At 36.4% G+C, this 14,600-nt stretch overlaps 1 protein-coding gene across 2 annotated transcripts in view; it reads right to left on the minus strand.

Annotated features, from left to right (window-relative positions):
• ADSS (adenylosuccinate synthase) overlaps window positions 1-14,600 on the minus strand; it is a 32,975-nt gene that overhangs the window by 6,023 nt on the left and 12,352 nt on the right. Inside the window, exons 4-12 of one of the 2 annotated variants that reach the window (XM_015826807.1) lie at window positions 14,359-14,409; window positions 12,952-13,018; window positions 10,530-10,637; window positions 10,236-10,317; window positions 8,308-8,434; window positions 7,321-7,475; window positions 6,325-6,449; window positions 4,134-4,231; window positions 3,525-3,674 (exon numbers count right to left, since the gene is read on the minus strand). In XM_015826807.1, the coding sequence (XP_015682293.1) occupies window positions 3,525-3,674; window positions 4,134-4,231; window positions 6,325-6,449; window positions 7,321-7,475; window positions 8,308-8,434; window positions 10,236-10,317; window positions 10,530-10,637; window positions 12,952-13,018; window positions 14,359-14,409 (963 nt within the window). The remainder of the gene's footprint in view (window positions 1-3,524; window positions 3,675-4,133; window positions 4,232-6,324; window positions 6,450-7,320; window positions 7,476-8,307; window positions 8,435-10,235; window positions 10,318-10,529; window positions 10,638-12,951; window positions 13,019-14,358; window positions 14,410-14,600) is intronic. The other variant, XM_015826809.1, reaches the window with a different exon arrangement.

Below are 14,600 nucleotides of genomic sequence, written 5' to 3' on the forward strand. Positions count from 1 at the left end.
TTCATTGTTTAATTCCCCCCTCATACAGTAGTGGCCAAAATTATGGAAACCTTTTGGGAAAAATGTACAGTAGAAATGCCACCTTTGGTTAAGTTTCCATCAATTTTTCTTCTAACTTCTTTATAACCGTAGCCTTGTTCACTTAATAATTCTGTTTTACATCGCTTTCTGGGCAACCAGTCAACTCTTTGCACCATTACTTTAATTTTATTACGTTTTACAAGCTCACTAAAAGAAAGAACACAAAAAACCCAACCAACTTGATAGCGATCACATAACACACTGACAAATGTCCTCCTCTCAATTTCAATACATGACATCAATAACTGACTCCTACTGTGATCTGATTGGCTCATTGCCAAAACAAGATGATGAGCCTCCTGCCCACTGCCCCGCCCACAGAGACCCTCTGGATCTCCCCTAACCCTGCCCGGCTCCCACAGGCATCCCTCCTCAGGAGCAACATCGAGGTGGCCATGCCCACCCTGGCCAGGCCCACCCACACTGCCATGACTACTATAGCCACGCCCACTCGGTGGCCACGCCCACTTGGTGGCCACACCTGCCTGGCACTCGGCGATGCATAAGTGGGTTTCGGGTTGCAGTTTGGGCACTCGGTCTCTAAAAGGTTCGCCATCACTGAACTATGGACACCCCAAGACCACCTATCTGATTACTAAGGAATAAATTTTAAATATTTCTGATTCTGCAAACTCTCCCGTGCTGGGGGCTCCTGAAATGGAAGGAGGAGGATTTTGGGTGGAAAAATTCCTGCCTGTCCTAGAAAACAGCTCTGGGGATATTGGGGTTTAGGACGGGGTGGGGGGTGGGGATCCAGGGGAAAGTGACAATCAATCAATCAGGGGGGATCTTTGGGAAGAGAGTTCAAGGAGGGCTTCTCTCCAGACTCTTCTCCTGCTGCATTCCCAGGACAGCCTTAACCCGAGGGCTCCAGTGCTCCAGCCTCCTTGTCTGCCAATACACGGAACCGATTCCAGAAACGAGCCGGCTCCTCCCAGCACCAGAAGCCCCAAAGAGCCCCCGAGCCCCGCCAAAGGCAGGAAAGAGGAGCCAGGCGGAGGGGTTGTGCGAAGGCAGCCAGGAAGTTTGGGAACTGACCTGGTCCCTGCAAACGCCGCTTTCCCACAACCTCCACTTTGCGGGAGGGAAAGAACCGCGCTCGGAGGCGCCCAGGTAGACTTGACTGACCTCTGGAGGGCCCCCCCTTGTCCCGTTCCCAGAGGGGCTCTCCTGGGGGGGAGGGGGAGGCAGCAAAGTCCCATCCAGGCTTTGGGGTCCCTTCTGAGAGGGGCCAGAGGGGGAGCGGACTAGAAAGAGGACCGAATCGGGATTCTCTTCCTGGGAATAATCTTTGGGGGGGGGAGGAGAGATTCCCTGGATGGATCCCCACCGGGAGATAAAGGGACTCACCGAGGCAGCTCTCCCGCAGAGCGACCCCCACCAACACCAGGAGCGACAGAGAGCGCAGCGCCATCCTGGCTGCGATCCTCGAACTGCGATCCGCTCCCCAGAAGTCGCAGGCAGAGAAAGACGCAGTCCGGGTGATCAACAACGCAACAACCCAGAGCAAAAGCTGGTGATTGGTCAAGCCCAACCAGTAGAAAAAGGGTATGCCCGTGTCGTCAGTGTTGCTAGGCAGATGTCCAGGCTGGACAGGCAGGAAAAGGAAAGCGAAAGTCCCGTCAGGAAATCCCCTTCCAGGCATTCCGCCTCTTGGGGGGAGGGGCAGAAATGGGGGGCTGGGAAAAGCGGGAGGGTTACCTGGGCCTGGGGGGAGGGGCGCAGACGTGAGGAACGGTGTGAGGAGCCATTGAGAGAGCGAGGTATGCCCAGTCTATCGCACAGAAGAATTTGTGTGTGTCTGTTTGTGTGTCTCTGTGTGTGTCATAATAACTGCCTGTCTTTACTTGAGGGGCTGTCACAGAGAAGAGGGGAGGGACTTCTTCTCCAAAGCCCCAGAGGGCAGGAGAGGAAATAAGGGGTGGGGGCTTGTTAAAGGGGGACCCACCTAGAAGGAGAAATTTTCTAACAGTGAGAACAATTAATCAGTGGGATAATTTTCATCCTGGAATTGTGAGTACTCAATCACTGGAAGTTTTCAAAAATAGACTGGAGAACTGATAAGACTGGGATGGTATTAAATTTCCTGCCTAGATCTGAGGGTTGGACTAGAAGACCTCTGAGGTCCTTTCCACTCCTATGATTCTGTGTTAAGGTCATGACATCCCAAATGATTTTCGCTCTGGAGAAAAACGCTCAGAGGCTCTCGTGGCGTCTTCAAGGGAAAGATATGTCTTTCTAGGGGAAAATGTCAGAGGAATTTCCTTCTCTGGGGAAGCCACGAATCTTTAGGAAGTTTCAAAGTCTTTGGTTTTCCCCAGAATAAACTAAGATGGCTGCTCTCTCCCTTGGCGCTTCTTCTGGGGAATCCTTGGACTAAAAGAAGAAATCCTGGTTTCTTATTAGGATTGAACAAATTCAGTTGATTTCACATTTCCTGTAATGAACAAAGTATGAGAAACATTCTAGGGTCTTTTCAAGGCTTGAATCATCTGCTTTCTTCTGCAGTCACCTTTCCTCTGAGCATGTACAGAGTGGAAATAAGGCCCCGTCTGTGGGGAAGAGGAAAGGATAGCTTGATTGTTCAGGGATATAAAATATAGAACATAAAAGAATATAAATCTTTGAGAATCTTTCAGATCCGGAGAGTCTCAGCAAGGCGGGCTGGAAGAATTTCCGGAAACACGGATGAGCTGGAGATTGGCGCCCCCTGCTGGTTTCCAGCTTTGCAGTTTCTCCTCTCCATTAGCAAAGGGGGGAAGCAACANTTACAGTTATGAAGTAGCAACGAAAATAATTTTATGGTTGGGGGGCCACGCCCACTTGGTGGCCACACCCACTTGGTGGCCACACCCACTTGGCCACGCCCCTGGCACCCGGCGATGTATAAGTGGTTGGGGGTCACCACAACATGGGGAACTGTATTATGGGGTCGCGGCATTAGAAAGGTTGAGAACCACTGTTTTAAATGTACATTTAAAACTTTTATATCATCTTCTGTAAGTGGGAAGTATGAACTTCCCCAGTTTATCAAATAATGGAACAATAAATTGTACTTGCTAAAGCTTAAACACATTTGGGAATACAATTCCATTCTTTTAATATTAGGATAATCATTTTTAATTGCTTAAAATTCAAAAGGAACTTTTCATTCAATCAGTTTAAATTATTATTAAATACAACAATTTCCTTTTTTGAAAATAAATATATTATATGTTCTAAAACCACAAGCAACCAGTTTAATATTACTTATTAATATTTATTTGTAAATCAGGATTTTTTATTCAGTGCTTCTTTTTTCATAAACTTAAGATTTACAGAGGACGATTTGATTGCTAAAAGTAGCTAACAACAAAAATTATGAATTGTTGCACAAAAGTATGATTCTCCAATGACAATTTTACAACACATCTGATTTGAAGGATCCCTTGTGTTGCACTTACCTGGAACTCCGAGCTCCATTTCTATAAATCGAACAAAGTTTTGTGCATTTACAGGCAATTCATCAAATGTCCTTGCATTTGATATGTCTTTCTTCCATCCTGGGAAGGTCTCATACTGCACTTCTACTTTATTTAAGACTTCTTGGTTTGCTGAGAAGAAAAAAGAACCAGACTAATAGAATTATATTTACGTTACCACCACTAACATAAGACTAATCAATTAATGAACCAAATCATTAGTTACTAAGAGTCCAGAACAATTGTGTCCATTTTGATCACAGAAAAACATTCATAAAAATAAGCTTATCTATCCAATCACTGAACTGAAGAATATAAGCCCATCTTAAAATGGTAATGGAATCATTCCTTTGGTAGTTTACAAAATGAATGAAAATAAACAACTGAAGTCTTAAAGTCTTAATTCAAGAGGGGAAAGTTCCCAACCCAAGTAATTAATGCAGGGAACTGTACTTTTTTTTATAGATGAAATATATGGAATTGTATCAACAAAACCTACTGAAGCGATGGAGTACATCTAATAGTAATCATATCTTTTTAGTAGTAGTAGCACTGTAGAATGAACATATTTGGTACATTATATTTTCTTACCTGGGAAATGAGGTATGATTTTATTATCTAATCTGTAGGCAACCCCAATTTTAATTTCAGGAAATACATCCAAAATATCCAATTTGGTAAGAGCCAGTCTGTTTAAAAGAGATGTTCCAATTTTAGTTATTTGTAGGCAAACATAAACTCTTGGATTTTAAATTTAAAGTTACCTTCTTAAAATACCATCTACTCAGTATTGACTAAATATCAAATTACATCAAATAAATTGCAGTGTTAATCGCTAGAGCTGATGCACCGTTAGCTGTCTGCAGATGTAATTGTAGTACAATATTCTATGATCCCAACTGTATCACTCAGAAGTGACAACTTTCTTTTTTAGAATCTGCACATAGCTACTGCTATTACTTTTCTTCAAAAATATATAGTTATGTTTAAAAGCAATTTTTTGCTAGGGCAGCATACAAACAATTTTAAGATACTGAATCTAAAATTAAACTAAAAACACAATTATTCTAAAGAGAAAAAATGGAATAACAAATTTTGATTAAAATCTTCATGTAGCAGGAGATTCTTGTTAAAATATTACTATACTAAAAGACTTAGAAGTATTAAAATATATTTGTTTTACCTAGGAAATAATTCCCTTTCTAGGAAAAAGATTCCAAATCAGGATGCCACCACGAGTGGGTATCACCTTTGAAAATGTCTATAATTATATTATTAACCAAATAAGACTTATTTGAGTAAAGATCTCAATGGTATGTGGGAGTGACTTGGAACAAAGGGCAATCCGACCCAACCAAAGGAAGGCGGCTTAGCCTGCAGCAGAAAGGTGGGCGGGGCAAGAGGCTCAGAAGAGATTCCCCACCTGTTTTGGGGGCTATGAAGGAGATGCTTGGTGGGGAAAGATTTCAGATTTGTAAGATTCTGTTAATACAACCTTACAGTAAAGAATTAACTCATCTGGTTGTGTTTTCTATTTGATCTACCTCATAAGGCTGGCATCAAATTCCTTGTGTGTCCAACCACACTTGGCCAGTAATTGAATTCTATTCTATTCTATTCTATTCTATTCTATTCTATTCTATTCCATCAATATGTCCTCGATCAACTCTGATGCTGTACCCTCCATTTTCAGAAAATACTACTATTCCCCTTCTAGAACACATTTTTAGGAACAATATTATAGCAAAGAAAACTTAAATGAGTTGAAAAAAATCCAAAAACATGCCTAAAACTTTAATTAATGCAAGACATATTCTCATCTATATTGAATTCTATCAACTCACGTGAATCACAACATTTTCCTATAGGGAAAGTTAAATTCAGAAAAGAAATGCAGTGATAGAAAATTGAGCTAGATATAATTAATTACTCAGAAAAAAAACAGCTGCTGATAATAAATATCGCTAACCAATCTCCTAAAGCTGTCCCCCTAACAATTCCCTATTTAAATTCAAAACAGATAGCATACTGTTAATGTACAGGTAGTCCTCAACTTATAACAGTTCATTTAGTGACCGTTTAAAGTTACAATGGCACTGAAAAAATTGATGTGACTGTTTTTCATAGGTACAACCGATTCATATTTATGAAGGTCTTGTCCCACGGTAGTCCTCAACTTATGACCACAATTGAGCCCAAAATTTATGTTGTTAAGTGAGAAATTTCTTAGTGAGTTTTGCCCCATTTTACAACTTTTCTTGCCACATTTGTTAAAAGAATCACTGAAGTTGTTAAATTAGTAACATGGTTGTTAAATGAATCTGGTTTCCCCATCAAATTTGTTTCTCAGAAGGTTGCAAAAGGTGATCATTTGACCCCAGGACACTGCAACCATCATAAAGGTGAATCAGTTGTCAAACATCCAAATGTAAATCACGTGACCATGGAGATACTGCAATGGTCATAACTGTGAAAAATGGTCATTTAAGTCATTTTTTTAGTACCATTGTAATTTCAAAAGGTCACTAAACAGACTGCTGTAAGTCGAGGATTACCTGTACTATATTTCCATCGTGAAATATGTAAAATTAATATACACACACAAGTTTTACAATAATATCCATTTTTAAAATCACTAGTTTCTACGATGACATTCAAAAAACTGGAATTTTGTTACTTGGAGTAATGATTATTTTCATCTGTTACTTTGGAATAATTTACAAAACATGTAATATATATCAATCAATAAGAAGGCCATATGAAACCAGTATAAATTACTCACGCAGTGAATCCATTGATCATATGAGCATATCTAAGCAATACAAGATCAAGCCAGCCACATCTTCTCTTTCGCCCTGTGGTCACACCAAACTCTTTTCCTCGTGTCTGTAGCAATTCCCCAATTTCCTAAAATAAAAAATAAAAAACAAAAAACACATTAATGACACTATCTTGGAACAATTTTATCAACTTATAAACCAAATGTATTTGTAACAAAATAAAGTATGTTTTATATTCTACCCAAGTAACGTACATGAAACAAGATAAAAATACAGAAGCTACCTTTATTAATGTCAGGTAATTTAAAAATACTAGCAGAATAAGCAATTTTTTCACAAATCTATTAATGGCATTTAATGACTATATGCTAAGAGTGACTTTTGTCTTTCAAATTTGAATGGACTACTGACTCTTGTCCTGATGGGACAAGATTCTGAAAGACAAAGGCCACTCTTTTGAAGACATCAAAGCCCACGTTCTGCACAGAGAGGACCACTGGTTTAAAAGAGGGATCAAAGAGACCAGCTATATTAAGACTGAACAGCCCTCCCTAACAGAGGGGGGGGGGTATGACACCACCTATCCGCTGTCTACAACACAGTCCTTTCAGCAGTCCCAAGTAGGTTCCACACACATTTGCACTCTGATTCAGATGATCCTGAGGGTAAAGATAAACCTCCAAGAGGCCTCAACAATTCTCAGAAAGCTAACAACCGATCTTCAGAGTGCTAAGGAATATAAATCCTTCCATTTCCCACCTTTCAGCCAGAACTGAAGAAGCTTCTTGGATGAGAAGCGAAACATCTTCAAGGGGGAAAAAAAAAATCCAGTTGACTTTTGAAAAGCACCTTTGGGACAACCATGACCTGAATGATTGAGAATCTCCACAGACATCTCTACTATTAGGAAAATCGCTATTCAATCTTTATGTAATTTTATGGGAAATTATATGCATGACACTTGAGGCCCTGTATATTTATTTTAACATTATACTTACATTGTTTTGTTCTGTAGGAAAGGCACCAATCCCAACTCTAGTTGTATATGCTTTCACAACTGCATATACCTCACCCACATTCTGAGGTGGCATACCTAAGCCAGTGCAAACACCTCCCACAGTGCAATTTGACGAGGTTACAAAAGGATAAGTACCTATTAACACAGGTTAATAAAGGAAGGGTACATAAATTGTAAGATTTGTATTGTTACAATGAAAGTTCTTGAATAATGTATAAATTAGGTCTTAGTCACAGTACTGCTTTTTATATCAAGAAACATTTCCACTGAGATATACAGCTGCAGCTCTTATTCATGCTTTATAGTAACAGCACTTATTTATTTAACATCATTGTATAATGGTCTATTCCAGACAAAATTTACAGTTAACTGCAAGGATATTTTTAGACTTCTGCTTAATTCAGAAGTGGTTTCTAATAAAAACTCTACGTTATGTGCAACATCTGAACGTGTATTATATATACATCTAACAGACATGCACATATTTGATTATGTTCCATCATATCACCACAGTATCTATCAGAAGAAAGGTGCATCTATTTTAAGCTTTTGAAATGCAGGATTTTTAAAGTATATTTCTGGTATGAAATTTGAACGGGAAGACTAGTTCCACTTGAGAAAACTTACCTCAACATTTTACATTACAAATTTCATTAAAGCATATTTTCATCTCTATCATCATTAGAATGGGGAGAGAGAAAATCACAGAATTGGCAATCACTTTCAATATGTTCTAGTTAAAAATAAGTTTTTCAAGAGTACTTATATTACCTAGGATTTATAATACTACCAAAACAAAGAGTTCTATGGCACATTAAAGACTGAGATATAATATAAGTTTTAATGGGACAAAGTATTCTGCGTGAGGTAAAATCACTCATCTCCTAAGGACATGAAAAGTAATTTGAGGTGTTATTTACATAACAGTCACTTTCAGAAGTGAACAGATTTTGCTATTCACACGTACCAAAATCAATGTCCAATAATGTTGCGTTTGCACCTTCCACTAAAATCTTCTTTGGAGAGCCATGCAAAGCTTCATGCATAAAATATATACCATCCTTTACCATTGGTTTGATTCTTTCCCTATAGCCCTAGACAAATAAGAGTGTTGCACAAATTAGGGTATATTGTGATATATAACAAATAGTAAAATTTGGTTAAGATTGAAATGCAATGTAGATATTGTGCTAAATAAAATAATAATAGTCGTATGTCTTCCCAACAAGATATCCTTTTGCAAGTCAGAGCACTGGATTGTGCCAGTTTGGTGAAAGCTGCTTTAAACGAAGTTATGAATGCCACCAATGAGCTACTCTTTTTATGAAAGAAATAGGAACGTATGAGTATGACTAAGTAGTAAAATATTTAAAGGAAACAAGAAAGTTCTTTCTTATATTAAAAATTAAAAACATCCCCATGGGATCAAATCAAAAGTCTACATGATCATACTAATAATATTTGCCAATCAAATATTCTCAGCAAAATTGCAAACATAACAAGAAGGCAATTAGTCACTCCTTCCCCTCTGACTCACAGTAAATAATATTATGGGGTACCTTTTTTCTAAATCTGAATCCTGATTTCAGTATCATACCTCATAGACATTTTCAATCTCTTTAATAAATATGACCTGTAATCTTTAAAGTCAATGGTCACCACCACATCCTGCAACATTACATTCTCTGAGAATTTTTTATTAATTCCTCTTTCTTAAAGAACAACAGAGTGCCTTATTACTCTTCCGCCTGAACTTAGTGTTTGTCATTTCCCAGTTACCTTCTATAATACACGTTGTCTCCATTAGTGGAAAATTTTAATGAATTATAATGACCTTATTCTAAGGAGGGTACAATCTCTCTTTAGCAGTGGTTGTCTTTTCAAGCCCCATCCATAGGGCTCTAGTTTGATGAGGTTCCTGGTTCAGAGCTGAAGTTTACTGTTGGGTACTTATTAATGACAGTTATGCTTCCAATTCTGGTAATTTCTCCTCCTGGCCACTTAGGATTATGAACTGAATACTTTGTTTGGCCAAGTGTGATTAGACACACAAGGAATTTGTCTCCGGTACAGAACTACTGAGTGTACATGCAATGCAACAGAATAATAATACCAATAAAAGGGGGGAGTAAAGAACATAATAAGAAGGATAAAATAATACTATAACCACACTACATGGATTAATATACAAAGACAATAGACAGCACTGTGAGAATTAGGGTGTTCAGCAGAGCGATGGCATGGGGGGAAAACTGTCCCTGTGTCTAGTTGTTCTGGCATACAATGCTCTCTAGCGCCATCCCAAGGGAAGGAGTTGAAACAGACATGAGGGTTCTCCAGATATCTTCTCAGTCCTCCTTCTGACCTGCACAATATACAGGTCTTCTTTGGAAGGCAGGCTGGTTGCAATTTTTCTTTCTGCAATCTTAACTATCTGTTGGAGTCTGTACCTGTCCTGTTTCGTTGTTGTACTAAACCAGAAAATTATAGAAGTACAAATGACAGACTCAGTCACACTTTTGTTTTTACCAAATTTTCTACCAGTCAACTCCACTGGTAGTTCTAATTCTGAGTTCTAATATTATAAAACATTGCATAGTATTCTGATACTACAAAATAAATGCCTATCCATCCATAAGATATGGATCCTAAGATTCTGATCACAGATTTTCACAAGAAATATGAGCTTCTAAGACATAACTTCCTCAAACCAACTTGTCTAAAACAGAGAATTCACTATAAAACAATTTAAACACTAAAATACCTTTCTATAGAAATATACAATGACAGATATTTAATTATTGTTGTTGCCTTCTGTTTTCTTTAAAGCCCTTTCATTAGAGGAAGCATACTCAGAAAAATCCATCAGCTAACAGGCCATTTCTGTGATTTTACCTTTAATCTTTTCAATTCTCCTTCAATGTCAATCTCTAACGTAGGGTAAACAGATTTGTACTGATTGGCCAGCACTTTGAATCTAAAAAGTAAAAAAGTTTATATTCTATTATAGGTGTAAAACATTCACACAAATCTTTGATACAGTCTTTGATTTTAGAAAGTGAAAAGAGAAAAAATTATAAGTGAGAAATCCAGCAAGGAGTATGAAAATCAGAATCTACAAATAAGAAAACTGATTGCCCTAGTAATAAATATACACAGAATGTAACATTACACTAGAGAAATTGTTACCTTTCTGAAAATTCATTGAAGTCAGAAACTAGATCACACATTCTGAGCCCACTTCGAGCTGCTTTAGAAGAATACACTGGACCAATTCCCTTTTTTGTGGTTCCCAAGCTTTAAAACACAAAAAAATAAAAAAACACACACACACATACTACACAATCTGATTGACTCTCAAACGTGATAACTGATTTCTTGTTAATATTTTTAAAATAAAATTCATTTTGATGTTTCTACTCGCCACTCACAGGAGTTAAAAACGTGCTCTCGTGTGAGCATCCAACGGGAGGATTGAAAAAGGGGGGAATGCAGGCAAGTGGGATATAAAAGGCAGACAACCATTGTCAGTGGCAGGCTTTTGCAAACACTGATATAAATAATTTAAATGTATGTATGCGTATGCAGGTGTGTGCCTGTATGCACACACAGTTTAAATACTAACTTTCTGTTGTTAAATTATGATAAACATAAAAATACACATTTATTTTAAACTAAAATTTACACAATTTTACGTAGATTTCGTTGAATTTTAATAGTATGATTATTAGCATGTTACAAATTGCTTTAACATAAAGCGGTGTGTAGAAAAGCTGGCACATTGCTAAATTTTAAGATTATTCAAATTAAAATTGTACAGATATTATCATTCAAAGTGGTCAAAAAGTCTTCTTTCATGGTTGGATGTAAAATTTTGCTGTCCTAAGTCCTACATTATATAGGACATATATCTATATCCATACTGTATCTACATCCTCAAATTATTCATCTTTTGGTCTCTAACCACAAATAAAGTAAGCAGTTTATATATTGTACTAAACTAAGGTTTATTTAACTATAATTTGAATAAACTAACATTTAAATATAAATGTTGGGTTTTTCAAACCACAGTATCTGAATTCACACATAATTCTAAGCCTAAATCAGGCAAATCATATAGTGAATTAATGCAATGTATGATCTTGGCTGCTATATATAAAAAGCAGGAAGAGTTCACTCTACTCTGCATCAAAATGCTATACATTACTGATCTGATCTGTATCCATACTCAATAAAAGCTTAAAGCAATGTACAGTAAATGAAGCAAAAAAAATATTTGGGGTTTGCTGTTACTAAATCTTTAGTTTAAACAACTGAGTCAAAGTTAATCTACATTTCAGATACTGAAAAAAAAACACCAAACCAATCTGTTATCTGTGCTTCTGCAGTTTTAAGTGTGATATCACAGGGAATCCTTATTCCAACATAGAAATATAGTAATTAATAAATAATATAATATACTAATATAATAAATTGGCAGCCTAATATGAATCAAATGGTAACAATATTTTTGCTAATTTGTAGGTGCAACTGGATTTTATTTTGTTCATTATTTGATATCAATAGCTAAAAAGCATTCTATTTAAATAAAAATTATATTCTCAAAGATAACAAATATTAAAAACACAGTTAGCCAGAGTTGTTATTTTGAATACAGTTTAACACCCATAAAAAAAATACCACATCACCAATAATTTGATATTGCCTCTTCCTATATTGTGATAAAAAGCAGTTTCCCATATTTTTATTTTGCATCTTTAAAGTGAATCCACCAGGATGGCGATGGTGTTTTTTAAATGGACTTATTAAATATTTTGGGGGGGAAAACTGGCACTGCATGGATGAACTAAAATCATATTTTTATATTTTGCTACAGTATGGGAAGGAAGAGATCCAGAAAAATGGCTCTACAAATTTGATCATTTGTTTTTGGCATGACAGATAGAAACATACACAAATAAAATGACAAGCAAACAAACAGTGCTGTCCCTTCCCTCCTTGGATACATCATTAATGATTAATGCTGCCATTTCAATACTTTGGCACAGAGTTAGACTCTCAAACACGTTTATTTAATATCAGCTATTTTTCCTGATTCTGATCAAGATTTCATTATTGTATGCATTAGGTTTAGCTCAGAGTCCTTAATCTCTAGAATGCACTGCTTACAATAACATGTTGTAATCTGATCCTGGAGGTTCAGATAGATTTTGTATTATTGATCAAGAACAAGATTTATATACTTAACAGGTAACTGGTCTTTATAATCATGTTCTACATTAAAAAAAAATAGAGTATTTTTCTTATATATTCCTTGGGTTCTATGTAAGCCTCCAGATTGAGGCTTACAATTTAAAACCAAGTTTACTGAACAAACCACACCTTATGTGTGTTCTGGTTGTACAATTTGGGTTGCAGAAAAATCTCACTTTTTAAACCTTTAAACTGCCTGCCTCATCAATATACAAAAATAAATAGGATTTTATAGATGTTTCAGACATCCTATAAAAAGTTTCTGAATAATCTTATTATAAAATATTCTGGAAGAATTGACAAAAAAGACCCTTCATGACATTAAATAGAGTAAGATATTAGAAAAAGCACAACATACTTTTTCCCTGCTTGCTCTTGTCTTTGTTGTTCTTGAATGCCATCAGCAGCTTGGTGGAAGTCAAATACTAAGGAATTTCAAGAGTACAAAATGAGTGGACTTCTCTACAAATTTATACAAATTTAAATTTTGGAGATCCTTATTTTCATTAGCAACTAAATAAAGATTCAATAGATCCAACAGAAAACACCAGAAGAAAAATTGTTTATAAACTATACACTTTAATTTGGCAAGACTGGAAATGTGGCAGTTGTAAACTATATTGTACTATGCTGCAAATAAAATTATATTCTCAAATATATGTTTAAACTCCTTCTTCTCAAGCAGAATCTAATAGTGTTAAACTGGTTAGAATTATAAAAAAAAAACTTTCACTGGCTGTAATGATTGCTTAGTTCCAACTTTTCTCTTTAGTTAGCCATCCACACCCAAATCATTCTTGCAGAGCCATTTGCTTTGGGGAAAAAACTTCTGGTGCCAGTGGAAAACTTTTTAAAACCTATTTAATGAACTGGTGTGGGTGAGATGCCACAAAATAGAACAAGAGGCTTTCCAGATGGCAGACTGTTGATTCCTTACCTGTGGTTAAACAATAAATCTTTAATGTAGCTTATCAGAAATGGTAATTGTCATGGAGAAAATTTATGTGATCTGTAGGATTGAAACAACCCGATGGCACATAATCATAATCAGTGATAAATGGGTAACTATGATCTTGGGACTGAATCTATTTAGAGTACTAGCAGGCAAATATTTCTCATTCATTATAGTACTCACAGTATAGGACAAGCAAATGACACTTTTGGAAGCCTACATTTCCCAGAATACCAGTTTTTTCTTGACTAAATTTTTATTTTTCCTTAAAAGATTCTCACTGCAACTGATTGCACGAGTTAAAGGTGCTAAACGTTTACTTTTAAATTTTCTCTGATGAAAAGATATTTGCTTGAGTCAAGATTTGGTTAAGCAATGTAATCAAAGTCAGCACTTGTTATGTGAATCTGATCCTAAGAATGAGAATGCAGAAATAAGCCTGGAATAGGGAGTATTCCCTGGCTGAGCAATTTAGTTGTCAAACTAACTGGAGAGAAGAATGACCTTGTTGAAAAGGTTATCTTAAAATATGACAAAAATCAGCATTTGCTTCTGCAACACTAAGCTAATTTTAGAATCAAAATCTCAATAAGATGAAGTATAATCAGAAAAAAATGGCTTGAGGCATTAACTTAATCATATTTTCCCCTGAATACAGTCATAGGATACTACAGATAAAAAAAAATGGCATTTGGAATTGCAATAATTACTTTAAGAATTGACAAGTAGTCCATCAAAGAATAATGACTTCATGAAGACCTAGTAAAGAATTATACATACATTGATGTGAATGCAATTAATATAATTACTTACCAATATGGGCTCTGTCCGATATAATTAGCCTTTTTTCCCAGCCTTCTAAACCTTTTGAAGAAATATTAGGTAATATTCATTAATTTTATTTGTCAGTGTTTAATAATGCAATCCCATGCATATTTATGCAAGAGTATGTTCCCCTAAGCCAAATTGCTATTACTCAAGTATAAACAGGATTCCATCTAACCGTCTAATCATCTGGGCTGATCTAAAAAAATATGAAATATCAGTCCAGATTA

Source organism: Protobothrops mucrosquamatus, unplaced genomic scaffold (assembly GCF_001527695.2).
Source record: "Protobothrops mucrosquamatus isolate PMUCROS unplaced genomic scaffold, P.Mucros_1.0 scaffold3311, whole genome shotgun sequence".
In the NCBI taxonomy this organism is placed as follows: domain Eukaryota; kingdom Metazoa; phylum Chordata; class Lepidosauria; order Squamata; family Viperidae; genus Protobothrops; species Protobothrops mucrosquamatus.